General features: G+C 34.9%; 1 protein-coding gene across 1 annotated transcript in view; it reads left to right on the top strand.

Annotated features, from left to right (window-relative positions):
• Positions 1 to 16,121, top strand: part of TTC21B (tetratricopeptide repeat domain 21B) — an 85,897-nt gene that overhangs the window by 9,143 nt on the left and 60,633 nt on the right. Inside the window, exons 5-12 of the mRNA XM_065880289.1 lie at positions 1,002 to 1,124; positions 4,108 to 4,265; positions 8,032 to 8,116; positions 9,240 to 9,338; positions 10,741 to 10,933; positions 11,369 to 11,466; positions 11,774 to 11,974; positions 15,870 to 15,999. Of these exons, the coding sequence (XP_065736361.1) occupies positions 1,002 to 1,124; positions 4,108 to 4,265; positions 8,032 to 8,116; positions 9,240 to 9,338; positions 10,741 to 10,933; positions 11,369 to 11,466; positions 11,774 to 11,974; positions 15,870 to 15,999 (1,087 nt within the window). The remainder of the gene's footprint in view (positions 1 to 1,001; positions 1,125 to 4,107; positions 4,266 to 8,031; positions 8,117 to 9,239; positions 9,339 to 10,740; positions 10,934 to 11,368; positions 11,467 to 11,773; positions 11,975 to 15,869; positions 16,000 to 16,121) is intronic.

Below are 16,121 nucleotides of genomic sequence, written 5' to 3'. Positions count from 1 at the left end.
TGATCTAATGAGGAGAAATAACATTGTTTAGGTTTTTTTTTTATTTTTCGCGGTACGTGGGCCTCTCACTGTTGTGGCCTCTCCCGTTGCGGAGCACAGGCTCCGGACGCGCAGGCTCAGCGGCCATGGCTCACGGGCCCAGCCACTCCGTGGCATGTGGGATCTTCCCGGACCTGGGCACGAACCCACATCCCCCGCATCGGCAGGTGGACTCCCAACCACTGCGCCACCAGGGAAACCCTGTTTAGGTATTCTTACCTGTCCTTTCAGGTGAAATATAGGGAAGTAAGTATGATCTTAGTTAAAGATTTATAAGGTTTGTTAATTAACCTAGAAATTTTTTGACAGACGAGCAGATTTCATAATTTTTTATTTGGCATTAAAAAGAAAAATAATCAACATGTATTCATCTTCTTTCTAATCCTATAAACCTTACAGTCCGTTGGCTCACTAACATTTCTGAAGGTAAACATTCATGGTTTCTTCATTTTTTAATTTCTGAGGCCATTTTATCCTTTCATTTGAAGCTCACTGGACTAGTCAAAGAGATTGAGATAGTTGCCAAATTATCTTAATTTTTAATAAATGTGAAGCAAAACACTTCTTTTTTCCCATCTTAGTTCATTTGGTATATTTCCCCAAAAAGAGGTAACAAATTCTTATTTATGTATTGAATTACATGTTTAGTAGTTATTAGTAATTTATTAGCAAAGCCCCATGTAAGAATATTGGTTATTTAGTACTAAGGGAATATTTTACAAGCTTCTTAATATTAACCACAGTAGTAATCTTAAAGGCTGAAATTCATAATAGTTCCAAGACTGTAGGCTAGCAAGGGTTTAAAAGTGATTTTATTGCAGTCTTATTTTTCATAACATTATTTGATAGACTGATTTTTGTTACTAATTACAAATAAGAATGATGCTTAGTTTAACTTCTTCATCAACATTTATTTCTTTCATTTCCAAAAAAATGAAAATTTAGAATTATTCATTTTACAGGGACAGGTTTTGAGAGCATGGCTTGATATTACAAGAGGAAAAGAACCTTACACTAAGAAAGCACTAAGGTATTTTGAAGAGGGATTACAAGATGGAAATGATATTTTTGCTCTGCTGGGTAAGGTGAGTTGGTGTCAGATTAATAAAATGATGTTTTAAAATTTATTTGTAATATATGAAACCCAACAAAACCAAGTAGCTCAAAAAGATAGGTTTTATGTTACTTTTATCAACTCTCAACTGCAGGAGGGACTTGCGTTTGTATGGGACGATGAACGTAAGCTAGAGAAAAGTACTCCCTGCCAAATTCCTGAATCCTGGATCAGTTTTAATTCTTTTTGTTGTTGCTATTGGCAGTTGTGGTGGTTCCTATATTATTTACTCACCAAACATCTATGATGTATCTAATATGTGTGAGGCATCCCTCTACATACTAGGGATACCCTAAGCAAAATAAAACCTCTTGCTTTTATGGAGCTTATGTTCTACTGGTGGAGACAGATAATAAAAGTAAGTGAATTGTATGGTATATTAGAAGGTGGTAAGTACAATGGAAAGATAAAGCAAGGAAAGAAGGAGAAGTACAACTGGGGTATGAACTTGCAGTTTTAAATGGTCAGAGAAAGTGACATTTGAGCAAAGACATGTAGGAGGTGAGGGTTAAAGCCCTGTGGGCACCTGGGGAGAGCATGCATTACAAATAGGGGAGTAGAGAGTTTATATACGTTAAGCATGTTGAAGGCATTGCTAGGAGGCCTGGAGACTAAAGCAGAATGAGTGAAGGGGAGAAAAGTGAAGGCTAGAGGGAGAGAAGGTGAGTGTCAGGGCAGGTGGGCATGGGGGGGGGAATGAGGAGAGACTGGCTGATTCTGTAGAGCCCTTGGCTTTTGCTTTGAACCAGATAGATGGGCAGCCAATGAAAAGAGAAATAACATGATCTAACTTAGATTGAGAGGGATGACCAAGTGGCAGTGTCATTAGAAATCATTGGTGGGTAGAAATGTTTAATTTGGACTTTTTCTTCAATTCCATGGATGCCATCTGAATGCCTTAAATTAAAAAAAGATCATTTTTTATTTCAGCAAAAAGAATTAAATTTATATTAGGAAAACAGTCTATTAAATTAGCAGTAATCTGGTGTGGGGGGATAAAAAAGAAAGAGAGGATTATTGGTGTCTTGGCTATTGCCAATGTCCCTATATTGCTCTTGTCAATTTCCCTGGCTAGTGAGCTTGTTCAGATGTTTGCCACCAGTACAACTAGTATTCGTGCTGCTTGGACTCAGGTTTTGCCTAATGGCACTGCTAGAGGTTATGGGAATTTAGCAAATTTTTAAAGAAGTTTTTCTTGATCATTTCTGCTCCCCTCTTCCTTAAAGAAAAGCTAGTAGGTAATCTAAGGTAGGGCTATTTCAAGTGTCAATATAAGCAGCTTAGGAAGGATTGACCTTTTTCCTCTAATACTTTAGACTGGTTTAAATTCTTTTTCTTATATAACCCATTCCAATTATGTATTTATTTTTCAGTTCATTCAGCAAGAGGCTTGCATTAGTTGAATTCCAACTAGGAATGATATGAACCAATTATATAGCAAATTTAGTTTCATTTAATATAGTATGTTGCATTTATATGGGAGGTGATGGTCTAAGGAAGTATTAGATGTGGTCTATTTGCATGATTTTGTTATTTTATGTTACTAGCTATTTAGGCAGATTGCAAAGGCATATATATTTTTAAAAATTATCTGCATTAATCTTTTTTGCTATTATTGTCCACTATTGAGAAATTTAAATAATAATTTATTTTGACATAGTGGCATCTTTGGGTGGTTCTCATACTTTCCTTTAATTATATGGGAACATAATCTCAAACTGATTTCGGGAATATATTGCGGTTTTACTGTACATCTGTTGAGGCTGGATGTTCATTTTGAACTGAGATATTCTAGGACTAAATTTATTCCTAAAGGATATTCAGAAACACATTTTAAAAAATCTGACATATGATAAATATGCCTCATCATCTGTTCTTAAAGCACTTACTATATTTATAGATTTATATTTTCTGACTATGAAAGTAATACATGTACATTGTAGAAAAATTTTAGAATACAGTAATATCTGAATTAAAAATAAATATCACCATTGGAGATAACCAGCTAAACTATTATATTGTAAATGACATCTCTTCGTGTCAGTAAATATCGATCTACAAATTAACATAATGAGTTTTAATGGCCACCTAAAATTTTATGAAGTAAATATGCTATCATTTAATCCTAGGTGGCCATTTCCGGTTATTTTAATTTTTTCTATTATAAATAGTTCTGCCATAAATATGCTTCTTTTTGGTCTTATCCATTTATGTCCTTAAGATAATTCATAGGAGTGAAAATATTGAGGTAGTTTTGTACTTTATTTTGCTGATTCTTTAAAATCTTACCTTCTTTAGCCTGAAAGTAATTTTTTAAAAAAGATACAATATCAAAAAAAAAGATACAATATCTATTAGTTTTAAATGCTACTTGCAAATATCCTGGAAATATTTTATTCTAAAAGGTAATTTTTCTGTTATAAATAGAAGCATTCCTTATGATGTTTCTAAAAATATTTCAGAATTTTCATCCTGTAGTTATATTTCTCAGTTATTTAAAAGTGGATTTTTGTTTTTCTTTTTTTCGCGGCACGCTGGCCCCTCACTTCTGCGGCCTCTCCTGCCACGGAGCGCAGGCCAATTGGCCACGGTCCACGGGCCCAGCCGCTCCGCGGCACGTGGGATCCCCCCGACCGCGGCATGAACCGGCGTCCCCTGCATTGGCAGGCGGACTCCCAACCACTGCGCCACCAGGGAAGCCCCAAAAGTGGATTTTAAAACAGTCACTTATAAAATATTTTTATTCTGTGATGTTTTAAAATTTTGTTTGATTAAGACTTATTTTGTTTTTCTGGTTATAAAAGTGAAAACTATTTCTTACAGAAAGGTCAGAAAATAAAAATATAAAAAATGTTAAATACTAGAATTCTACCTCTTCCAGGGTAACTGCTGTGAGAACCTTAGTATATATGATCACAGTTTTGATGTCACTTTTTTCTTTTTTCTCCCATTAGGCACAGTGCCTTGAGATGCGCCAGAATTATTCAGGTGCTCTGGAGACTGTGAACCAGATAATCATGAACTTTCCAAGTTTCCTTCCTGCTTTTGTAAAGAAAATGAAACTACAGCTAGCCTTGCAGGATTGGGACCAGACGGTTGAGACAGCACAGAGGTTAAGTAGAAAAAGATGTCACAAGTATCTTTGGATCTGGTTGTAATTTTGAGAAAAAAGAAAATCTATGTGTATTTTTTTCTTATAAGGTTTTTTTAATTTGAATTTTTCAAACAATATAGCATCGAGGAAAACCTTAACGTTGCATTGTTTTTAAAGGCTGAATTTATAGATTTACGTAAATATCTGGGTAGCTATTCTAAAAGACTCTTATATGCAGAAAGACAAATATCCCTGACCTCGTGAAGCTTATATAATAAGCAGAACAAGTAAGAAATTATGTAGTATGTTAAAAAGTTATAAGTGCCATGGAGAAAAAATAAAGCCGGAAAGTGAACTAGGGACCGAGGGGAGGGGCTTCAATTTTATGGGTTGTCAGGGAAGGCCTGTGAGAAGATGGCATTTGACAGAGGGAGCCAGCTTGCAGACATCCCAGGGAAGACTGCAGTAAGAAGCAAATGCAAGTGCAGAGACCTTGAGGCAAGAGTACGTGTCGTATGGTTAAGGATGGGAAGGAGCAAGATGACTAGGCGGTGACGTCAGAGCACAGGGTCTTGTTGGTCATGGTAAAGATTTTGGGTTTTCTTAAGTGTGAAGGCATTGGAGGGTTCCCTGTCTCCCTTCTTCCCTTCCTGCTTTGTTCCTCTTTCTCCCCAACAACCTCCTCCTCTTTTTGTTCTTGCTAATAAATAAGTTAAAGAAACCAGTATTTTAATCCTGCAGGTTTTGAATGATATGAATTGTATTGATTGTATGCCATAACTATGCAGCTTATTGCGTATTCTCAGTATTTAATAAATCGGTGATGGATCTAGAGACTTGGTTAGATTCACATTCACTGTTTCTTTGTTTGGCAGTTAATTCATAAGTGCTGATGTGTTCTTCCATCAGAGACATAATCTAGGCTTGTCTCTCTTTTTTGTGGTATTAGCAGCAATTCGAGCTCAATACCTGGGTACTTGGTTTAGGATTACAGTATGGTTATGTCATTCTTTCTGCATTTCTTAGCTAGAATCCTCCTATAAAGAAAAACTTCCAGCCTGCTGATTGGTTATCTAGTGTTATAGTTCATGTAAGAAAAGTTGGATAAATGCTTGAGTCTTTTCCCTTATTTCCAGGTTTCAGAAACAAACAAAAAAGGCCCCTAGCATCCCTAGCATTCTCCATTGGTGATTGATAGTGGTTTGGGTTTGTTTGTTTATATGACATGGATTAAACTTGAGTGTTTCTAACCATTTTGGTTATTATAATTGCTCAGATTGAGTTATCTTTGGCCATTAGTAGCTTCTTCAAGTTAGTTCTTGAGTCTTTTTTGACATGACCCTAGTAGTCTTTGATAGTTTCCTTACTATTTGGTATGACAAGATATACCAGGGTTATTTTGTGTATTTACTGCCCTGTTCAGGTATCAGCCATGGTCCAGGGCAATCTAATTCCTTTTACTGAGAAATGGTATTTGGAGACCACAATTTGGGTATAAGTAACTTTCTGATGTTTATATTTTTCCAGATTTCCTCTCTAGGCACTGTGTGGGGGGGGGGTGGGAGTGGGAGGTATCCACATAATGTATAAATATATGCATATATCTTGGGGGGCATTTAAAAAATGAAAAATAGACTTGTTATATAGCTTTTAAACTTGATTTTTCTTTAACTTAGTATTTCATGGATACCCTTTTATGTTTATTAACAATGAATAGCATCTATAAAGTGAAGATAAATATAGTTTATTTTATCTTTCTCCATTGGTAGGCATGTTTCTAATTTTTTGCTGTTCTAAATATTTGCAGTGAACACACACACACACACACACACACACCTTTATACATATATAGGAGTATTTCTGAAGGATGGTTTCCCAAATGAGGGATTACTAATTTAAAGGGAATTATATTTTTTTAGGGTAAGCTAAGCTCCTATAAAAAGTAGATCCAAACATATGTTTTAACACAGTGAGCTTGTTTTTTGGTCACATGTAACTGTTTTGAATGGGTGTAAGATTTGATCAGGCAGCCTTCTTCCACACTGTCTTCAAGGGACCCAAGCTCTCCATCTTGCAACTCTGCCATTTCCTAAAACCTCATGACGTCGGTGTCCAGCTGGTAAGAGGGGAAAGAGTGTAGAGGAGTCATTCCACTTTTCTCAAAAGCCCAGGCCCAGAAATGCCATAAACTGCTTCCTCTCACATTGGCCATGGCTACCTGCGGAGATGGCTGGGAAGTGCTGGCTAGCCCTGAGCCCAAGCAAATAAGGGGAGGGTGGACTTGAGGAGAGATTGCAGCCTCTGCCTCAGGTATACACATTTGACATTTTGATAAACGCTGCCAAATTGTTCTTGTAAGAAATTATACTAAGATTCTCATTAGTAGTCTATTGCATGCCCACCCCCATCCTTACCAATTCTGGCTGTTGTCAATGCGGGGTTTTTTATTTGTTTTTTAAACAATCTGGTAGAATAAGAATGGTAACTTATTTTTATTTTCATTTCCTTGATCATGTTGCCATTGAGCATCTTTTTTATGCTAAAAGCTATTTTTTTTTCTGTATATTGACTGGTTCTTTTTTTCTTTTTAACGGGATCTGTTCTTTCCTATATTTCTAATGGATTTTTACATCTTTTAGGGGAAGTTCTCCATCATGTTTCTTTTTTGATAGCTTTTTTGGCCCTTCTTTTGCAGTTGACTATCAGAATAACTTGTTTAAAAATAACAAAAAACTATAAGATACTGGGTTGAACTGCATTAAGTCTGTAGATTATTTGGGGAGAATTTTTTTAACCCCAAATGAGTATTATCATTAGGCAGCTATTGATCTACAGGAAACAACCACACATCTCAGGGCATGTGATACTGTGCCCTAATTTGTACTTTGGTGTGGGTCATCTAGGGTCACTGACCCGGTCCAGATGTGTGTCTGGGACTCTGCTTCAAGTTTCAGATCCAGCTGGGAGGGCGTGGCACCTCATTGCAGTTTGGATTCTGGTCCACTCGAAGGGTGTTCTTCACTGGGCTCCAGCCAAAGAACACCAGCTACCTAGAGGAAGCCCTTCTTATGGTGACAGCAGAGTTGCAGAGGACAAGCAGAAATACGCGATGCCTCTGAAACAGGCGTGGCACACCGCCATTCCTGTCCACATCCCATTGGCCAAGAAAAATGTCCATGTTTATAGTTGGGGGCAGTGAGGCACAAGCCAGCATTTGTAGGGGGAACTGCTCAGTTACATGGCAGAAAGCATGTAATCAGGGAGAGTGAAAAAGCTGGAGCTAATAATTCAACATGGCACACCGTGCATGATAAGAAACCTAGTGTGTTACCCCATTTATTCAGTTCCGTTTCTGAATACCCTTGATAAAGTTTTATAGGAATTTCTGTAGCTTTTGCATATTTCTTACTAAGTTTTGTTTTTGTTCCTATTATTAAAAGGATTTTTTAATAACATTTTCTAATTTATTTTTACCACATTGGATCTATTGTAATGTGAATTCTATTAATAGAGTTTTTGATATTCAGTCCATCTTTACATTCCTGGAATTCTTGTAATAAATCTGTGTGGTCAGGGTGAATTATTCTTTTAAAAATACTGTAAACATATCAAAATTAAGGTCCAGAGATTCTTTGGGGTTTAAATAATGAGATTGATAATTTTCATAAAGGAGATGTCACTTTACTAATTAAAATTACTTATTTAAACAGTGGAATAATAAGCAAACCAAGTTTTCAAGGCATCAAATAAAAATACATAACATTAACTGAAATTTTTTTTGCAGGTTAATGCTGCAAGATAATCAAAATGTGGAAGCACTAAGAATGATGGCCCTTTACTATTTGTGTAGGGAGGGGGATACAGAGAAGGTAAGTTGTATTGTACTATTATATTTATGTTTCCTATACTAAATATGTATTTAGTTACACACACACATGCACATACAAAAGAGCCTTGAAGTGCTGTTTTAGAATGTATGACATGGTAGTTTTTAGTTGATTCCTAGAAATATACCTTAACAAAGAGGTGGGTTTGTTAAATCACCTAGTAAAGCAAAAATATCATATAGTTAAAATTACCTATGAAAACTTTTAAAATTATTAACTACAGCACGTGCTGTTTCTATGTAAAACTCATGTGCAGTAATATATATGATTAATGTAACAAGTGATGCTGGGTATGGAAGAGAACGTACACAAAATATAATTCATAGTACTTTTACAATTTTATTGAGTTTGCATAAGTTAAATGGGCTTAGGATGAAATCCCATTGGACCTTATAAAGCACATGTTTTCTCTGCTAGTGAACACATTGACTGTACACTAGATTATGGAATGCCAAAATCCAGTCTGAAGTAAATAGTATTATAACAAGTGATAGATTTAGACTGGTATTTAGTCTGGTTAAATTGGATAATATGATAGTACCTAGTAAATACTTCAGTAAATACTAGAAGAATCTTAGAAGAGCAACTCTTCAGTAAATTTTCCAGGCATTGAAATTATTTATGTCAAGTATCTGATTTTTCTGTTCTAGAAAATATTTTAAATATAAACCATTTTAAATATAAACCAGGCTATATAGGTTATCCAAGGACTGATCTCATATTATAGTAATGTTTGTAAATATGTTATCATTCATATCTCATGTGTTATGAATTAATTATTGGAGAGGGAGCTTGGCATGTATAGTTAATTGAATATTATGGGTATCTTTACCCACCCTTAGGAAACCCTAAGGTTTCCATTCAATAACAATTATTAAGGAAACACATTTTAAAATGCAGTTATTTATTTATAATTATTCAACTTTTTAGAAAAGGGCCTTTTATCCTCTTGCAACATATAAGATTTCATTGGAAGAAGGGGACTTTATAAAAGCAAAGATCTTTTTAAATATTAATAATAATATTTATTAGTGTACATGTCATGTATTTATGTTCTTTTATTCTTAGTTTATTTTTAAATAATACTGAATACTTTTTGTTTTAGGCTGCCACCAAGCTGGAAAACTTAGGAAATGCACTAGATGCCATGGAACCACAGAATGCTCAACTTTTTTATAATATCACAATAGCCTTCAGCAGAACTGTAAGAGTGCCAACAGAGCTCTGTTATTTGTAGCTGGAAATATAAAATTAGTCACAAATGTTGAGGCACCAAAAAGCACATGACCTGGAGTGAAAATGTGATGTGTCTATAAATATGTGATACATTCTTAAGGTAGTTCAGAGGAGATACAGTTTCCAGATATCAGAAGCCATCATGGAGGAAGTGGTACCCGTGAATCCTTTAAGGATAGGGAAGTGCCTTCCAGACAAAGGAAATGGGAATCAGAGTGTAGGATTTACGACTAGGGTTGTTCTTTGTTTTATGTTTTTAAAACTATTTTTTGAACGTTGTGAAGTGGGTAATAGGCTGTTTGGGTGGGGGAAGTGGTTGCTATCTTATTTTTTTATAATAATAAAGAAATGATTTTATTACAAGCACCCAGTAAAAAGGTAATTGGGAATGGAAAAGAAAAATACAGCAGAATTTTAAAATCAGTACAAGAAATGAGAGGATTGAAAAGTTAACTAAACTAGAAAAATATAAATAAGGAAAGGAGACACAGAGTAAGTAAAATAATTATTAAAATAAAGTTGAAAGAAGATAATCAAGGATATTAATTGTTAAATGACATGAATAAACTGAATTCTCTTATTTAAAAACAAACATTGTCAGATCATGTGAAATTTAGAGGAACTGTCCCTGCCCCGCCGCCCCACTATTGTGGAAGTTTGAGTTAAGGGGGGGGTATTTACCTTTTTTATTTACCTACTGCCAGACACATGGTTTTTATTACTTTACAACAAATCAAACAATTCAGTAAGTAACAACTCTTCAAACTTGTTATGTTCAAAAAGTATATACTCATTCTGACAGCATTGCCATTTCTTGAAATATTTTTGAAGGCTTTTTTTCAAGAAGATTCTAAGGCGTGGTTCTCACTGGTGGTATACTTGTCTTTAGGGGTAAAGCAGATCCTTGTCCTAGCTTTTGATTCAATAAAAATATATATATTCAATAAAATATATATGTTTCTCTATATTACTCTAGATATGCACACACATATATATATACACACACATAAATATATATAAAACCTTAAAGTAATGATTTTCTTTTCTGATTATAGGACAATCATGAGACAGTTTGAAAAAAGACCTCTGAAAATTTTGCTTGTGCAGCATCATTAGAAGCAGTAAACTTTTCAAGATAGCTGTTTTTTAAAAGCATTACTCATAAGGTTAAGTTCTGATAGGATATGAACTCTTGCTGCACTGTCTAGATAGTAAATGGAGTAGTTTTATTTTTCTTTATGAAATTATTTTATATTCTTCCTACATTCTGAATCTGTGAAATAAAAATTATTTATATGTACATTTAGAAAAAATGAATTCTTCCGAGTAGAAGTGTTTTAATCTAACTTAAATTTTTTTTTTCTTTTTAGTGTGGACGTAGTCAACTGATTCTTCAAAAAACCCAAACATTACTAGAGAGAGCTTTTAGTTTAACTCCTCAGCAATCAGAATTTGCTACAGAACTTGGATACCAAATGATTTTACAGGGGAAAGTTAAAGAGGCATTGAAGTGGTATAAGACTGCCATGACACTAGATGAAACCAGTGTCTCTGCACTAATTGGTATGACAACCATATCTTTGAGTGATCCTCATACAGATGCAAGTAATGATTGCTTTTCATACCTGCCATTAAAGAAGAAAAGACATATTTTATGGTTTTCTAAAATTAAACTGTTCACCACTGTCTACAACAGAAAAAAAAAATGTACCTTTAAGAATAAAATTTTTACTTCTTAAATACTATCTTAAAAGAATAGATTTTTATGAGATAATTCACATAAATTATGAATACTGTAGTAACTGATTTTCTGTGGGTACAAAGCTACCCATTTTCTTTGCTTTCACTCTTTTTCTTCTTCTGTCTTTGTTTTTAAATCTAAAACCTAGATGTATTATGGCAAAAAAAATCTTGTTTAATTTTGTTTGCATTAGCTTGAAGTGTACGTGCGTGAAATGATGTGGATTTTTACCATTTTTGTTTATTTTATTTTTTTAGGATTTATCCAATGTCAATTAATAGAAGGGCAACTACAAGAGGCAGATCAGCAGTTAGAATTCCTTAGTGAAATTCAGCAGTCTATTGGAAAATCGGCGGTATAGTATTTTATTTTATCAGATGGTAGATCCTAACTACTATTTATAAAATATGAAATTTTTAATGTCTTAATATTTAGTAATGGTTTTAGAAGACTATTGTACATTAATTTTAATATGTAATTACATTTATTAATTTACCTCTGTGCATAATTAGACTTAAGATTCTAAAAATCCATCCAAGCTAATATTTAAGTTTGAACAAATACTGTACATAAACAGCACTTCATATACTTTTGAAATCTAAGTAGAAATAAATGGCTTTATAACTGCATGGAGTAATTTATGAAAACCACCTATTTTCCAGGAATTAACCTATTTACATGCAGTTCTTGCTATGAAGAAAAATAAACGACAAGAAGAAGTTATTAATTTGTTAAATGATGTCCTAGACACTCATTTTTCACACTTAGAAGATTTACCTCTTGGAATACAGTATTTTGAGAAGTTAAATCCTGATTTCTTGCTAGAAATTATTACAGAATATCTGAATTTCTGTCCATTGCAGGTAAGTAATTCTGGGACTTATTTTCAAGGATGCATTTACATGGTGTTTTATAAAAGATGCTAATAAATTATGTTCTACATGTTAGACTATAATCGGCATCTTAAAATGGAAGTATTTGTATCTATATTAGGTGAAATAATTTTTAATGAAACTATTTACAGTAATGACTACTATCAACTAATAAATGTGTTGGTTTACAAACATTCATTTGTAATTCATAAAATCTTAAAATCTTAAATTTAAACAAAGTATTAGAAGTCATTTAATTCAGACACCCACCTGGTATTCTAATCTACTCCACAACATCCTCATTAAGTGCCCATCCCATCTCTGGATGCACTCAGAGATGCAGTTCGTATTGTATAACTGTGATTATTAGACTGTATTTCCTATGTTAAGTCAGACTTCGCTTTATATTACAAAATTCAGCCATTTATCGGTCCTTCTTCTGCTCTGGAGTGACATGGAGCAAGTCCAGCTACTTAGTCTAGGCAAGGACCATTCCTCATTCATAAAACACACTTTCAGATTTTGGAAATTAGTTTTCATGTTCCTCTAAACAATTCCAGGTTTCCAGCCATTTCTTTATTCATGACATAGTTTGAGCACGCTGGTTGTAAGCCTGAGGATGTTTTTCATTTGATCAGTGCCTCATTAAGCTCACTCTTCCAAATATGGATTTGGACTGCAAGACTTAGAAGAGATTCTTTGCTCCCAAATTCTGGATGTCCATCTAGCTTCCTTTTTGTGAATCACATTACATTATCGACCCCTATTGAATTAACTGTTAACTGAAGTCCTTACATTGGTTATTCACTATAACTTTGGACCCAAGTGTAGGACTCTACATTTATCCCTGTGAAATTTTCTCTCTCCAGATTTATCCCATAATTCCAGATTACCTTGTCCTTTTGGATCCTGATTGTCATCTGCCTGTCTAGCTCTGAGTAGAACAAAGAATGGAGCCCTCTGTTGTATTGCCAGGGAGTTCATTCCCAGTTAATGTGGATCCATTAGTCAACACTCTCACTACAGACAGTAAGCAGATGACTTGACTTTATTATACTCAACTCACAACTCGACACAGGGATATCGTGATGGGCACTAGCAAATATTTCATTCCTAAAAGCATAGTTTTTAGCATTCTCTCTGATTTACAGCTTCGGTAACTGTAAATGAACTTCAATAACTCTTCATGACCTTCCCTTAGGGAACTCATGCTGCCTTTCATTGACCATCATGTCCTTTTCCAGACTTCGATGACCTATTTTTTTTCAACTAATCCGTCTGGAATCACACCTGGGATTGATCTCAGTCTCAGTCATGATCTGTTTTCAGTTGCTAAGGAGTTGGAAAGCATTTTTCAGTACTCATGCAGTATTTAGATTTCATTCAACAAATGCCTGCACCAGTGTGTTGCTCAGAGCTGGGGAAATAGTTTGTAAAAACAAACTACAACCCTTGCCTTCTTGAAACATGAGTACTAGCAGGAGGAGACGTAATATAATTAAGTCAATCATGTAGCGTGTTAGATATCACAGAAGAAAATAACAGAACAGGGCAGAGGGGGTAGTAATTTTAGATAAGGTGGTCTGGGTAGGCCTCATTAAGATGGGAAAATTTGAACAAAAACTTGAAGGTTGTGGGAATATGGTATAGAGTGTTTCAGGCAAAGGGAGCTGTTGTGCAGGTGGCCCAAAGGGACACAGAGATGAGTGTGCCCAGGACAGTGTGAGGAGTTGGGGAGTAGTCACTGTGAGGTCTCAGCACAGAGACCAGTGTGGTAACTCCTCTGGCTTCAGTTCTGAGTACAGTGGGGAGCCACCAGAAGGTGTCCAGCATGATCCAGTTCAGCATTTTAAAAGGAGTCTTCTGGCAGCTCTGCCGAGAGTAAACTGTACAAGGAGCAAAAAATAACGTGTTAAATGGTAGTTGGGTCCCTAGTCCACAGACATCCTATTTTTCCATAATATAACCTTCATCAGCATGATAAGAATCTAAATAGCATTTAAAATGCTGTTTTCCTGGGGAAATATCAGGAAGGCAGACCTGTCTCTCCAGCTCCGTTTCTACTTTGGCCCTTTTATATATATACTTTCTAAAATCAAACATATTATCTTAGAGATTGTCCATATAAGTCCTGGTTTTTTTCTATGATTCACTGTGAAATTACAGTAAAAAACAATGAGTAATTCTTAGCAGTTGGCAGAGAACATTATCAGAACTTCACCCTTTTACCTATGCTTTCATTATTTTCAGTTACACTGAAGAAATAAATGTTTTAAGAATATACTCTGTACCCATTACTGTGTGAGTCTGTCATACAGAGTGAAGTAAGTCAGAAAGAGAAAAACAAATACCATATGCTAACACATATATATGGAATCTAAGAAAAAAAAAAGGTCATGAAGAACCTGGGGTAAGATGGGAATAAAGACACAGACCTACTAGAGAATGGACTTGAGGATATGGGGAGGGCAAAGGGTAAGCTGTGACAAAGTGAGAGAGTGACATTGACATATATACACTACCAAACGTAAAATAGATAGCTAGTGGGAAGCAGCCGCATAGCACAGGGAGATCAGCTCCGAGCTTTGTGACCACCTAGAGGGGTGGGATAGGGAGGGTGGGAGGGAGACGCAAGAGGGAAGAGGTGTATAACTGATGCGCTTTGTTATAAAGCAGAAACTAACACAACATTGTAAAGCAATTATACTCCAATAAAGATGTTTAAAAATAAATAAATAAATAAAATGGATCAAATGCCAAAAAAAAAAAGTCTGATCTTTGAGACACGTAAAGACCCTTAGCCCTATAAGAGAGGCAAAACTAAATATGAAACTACTATAGAACTGTATAAGACAAAGAATGCTGAATTATTATATAGATTATAAGCACTATAGAAATTTCAAGAAGTTGAAGTATTCTAGGCATCAATAGTTTTATACTCTGAAAATCCTTTTGAGCACACATTTTTTTGATGCCGCAACATAGTGAGAAGATACCACACTTTCTTGTTAGTAACAATGGCTCTTCGTAGGAGTGACTGTCAGTAAGAGGTGGTGCTCCAGTTAAGAATCTGTGTATGTGGAGTGTAAGATTGGGGGGATGGGAGGATCATCCTTCAGATAAAGAAAGCATTAGTAAGGCAAAGCAGGGAGAATGAACATTTGATATTTAAACTCTAATATCACATTTCTAAATTGTGAGTGAATAACCACTGGATAAAGGTGGGTTGAATAGGCAGCCATTAAAAGAATTTTAAAAAGTCGTCTAGTACTGCTTTAGTTATCGTATTCACTATTAATAAAAGGAGAAAAAAAATTTGAGGGCCTACAACATGCCAGGCGGAAAAGTGGGGAATATGAAGGTATGAGACATTTGGTGTAGTATACGTGAGTGTTCAACCTTCGGATTTTTACTAGAATGGTGAAATCTGAATTCTCTAAAAACTGACCTTACAGTATTTTAGGGGGTGGTGCAAGTTACTCAACTGAGTAAATCACAAGGCAGGTTTAGAGTTAGAACTCACATTGCCTTGACTCTCAATTCCAGCAAGAAACTACCTCTTGTTATCATTCCTTTGAACAGATATGTTTTCTCGACAGAGTTTTTAAACAGATATGTTCATTTCATATGTTATCAAATTAGTAACTGTATAATAATTTCACAGTTATTTTGCTGAGCAAAAGCCATCATTTATATAGTCCGTTCATAGATCCCAGGGAGATAAATTAGTATTAGTCCAGTCATAGTAAAAATATTGGGCAATAAATAGAATAAGACAAATTTTAGAAATATGTGATTTTTGCTCTTCACATTACAATTAATATGTGTTTATTTTTAGCTAAATACTATTATAAACCTATAAAAAATGATCTGCTGATTTGTTTAGCCTGCAAGTCCTGGGCAACCTCTTTCTCCACTTCTCAGACGTTGTACCTCAATCCTGGAGACTATAGTAAGAACTGTTCCCGGTCTTCTGCAAGCTGTCTTCCTAATAGCAAAAGTGAAATATTTGTCAGGTAAGATATACATTAGAATCTTAAAATAACCTTTATATTCTGATGTTGATAAGAACTAGTATAAACAAACTAAGAACTCCTCATATGAATAGTAACATAAAATAGTCACAAAGAATAGCCTT

The sequence above is a fragment of the Phocoena phocoena genome, chromosome 7 (genome assembly GCF_963924675.1).
Source record: "Phocoena phocoena chromosome 7, mPhoPho1.1, whole genome shotgun sequence".
Classification (NCBI taxonomy): domain Eukaryota; kingdom Metazoa; phylum Chordata; class Mammalia; order Artiodactyla; family Phocoenidae; genus Phocoena; species Phocoena phocoena.
This window is presented reverse-complemented; position numbering and strand designations above follow the sequence as displayed.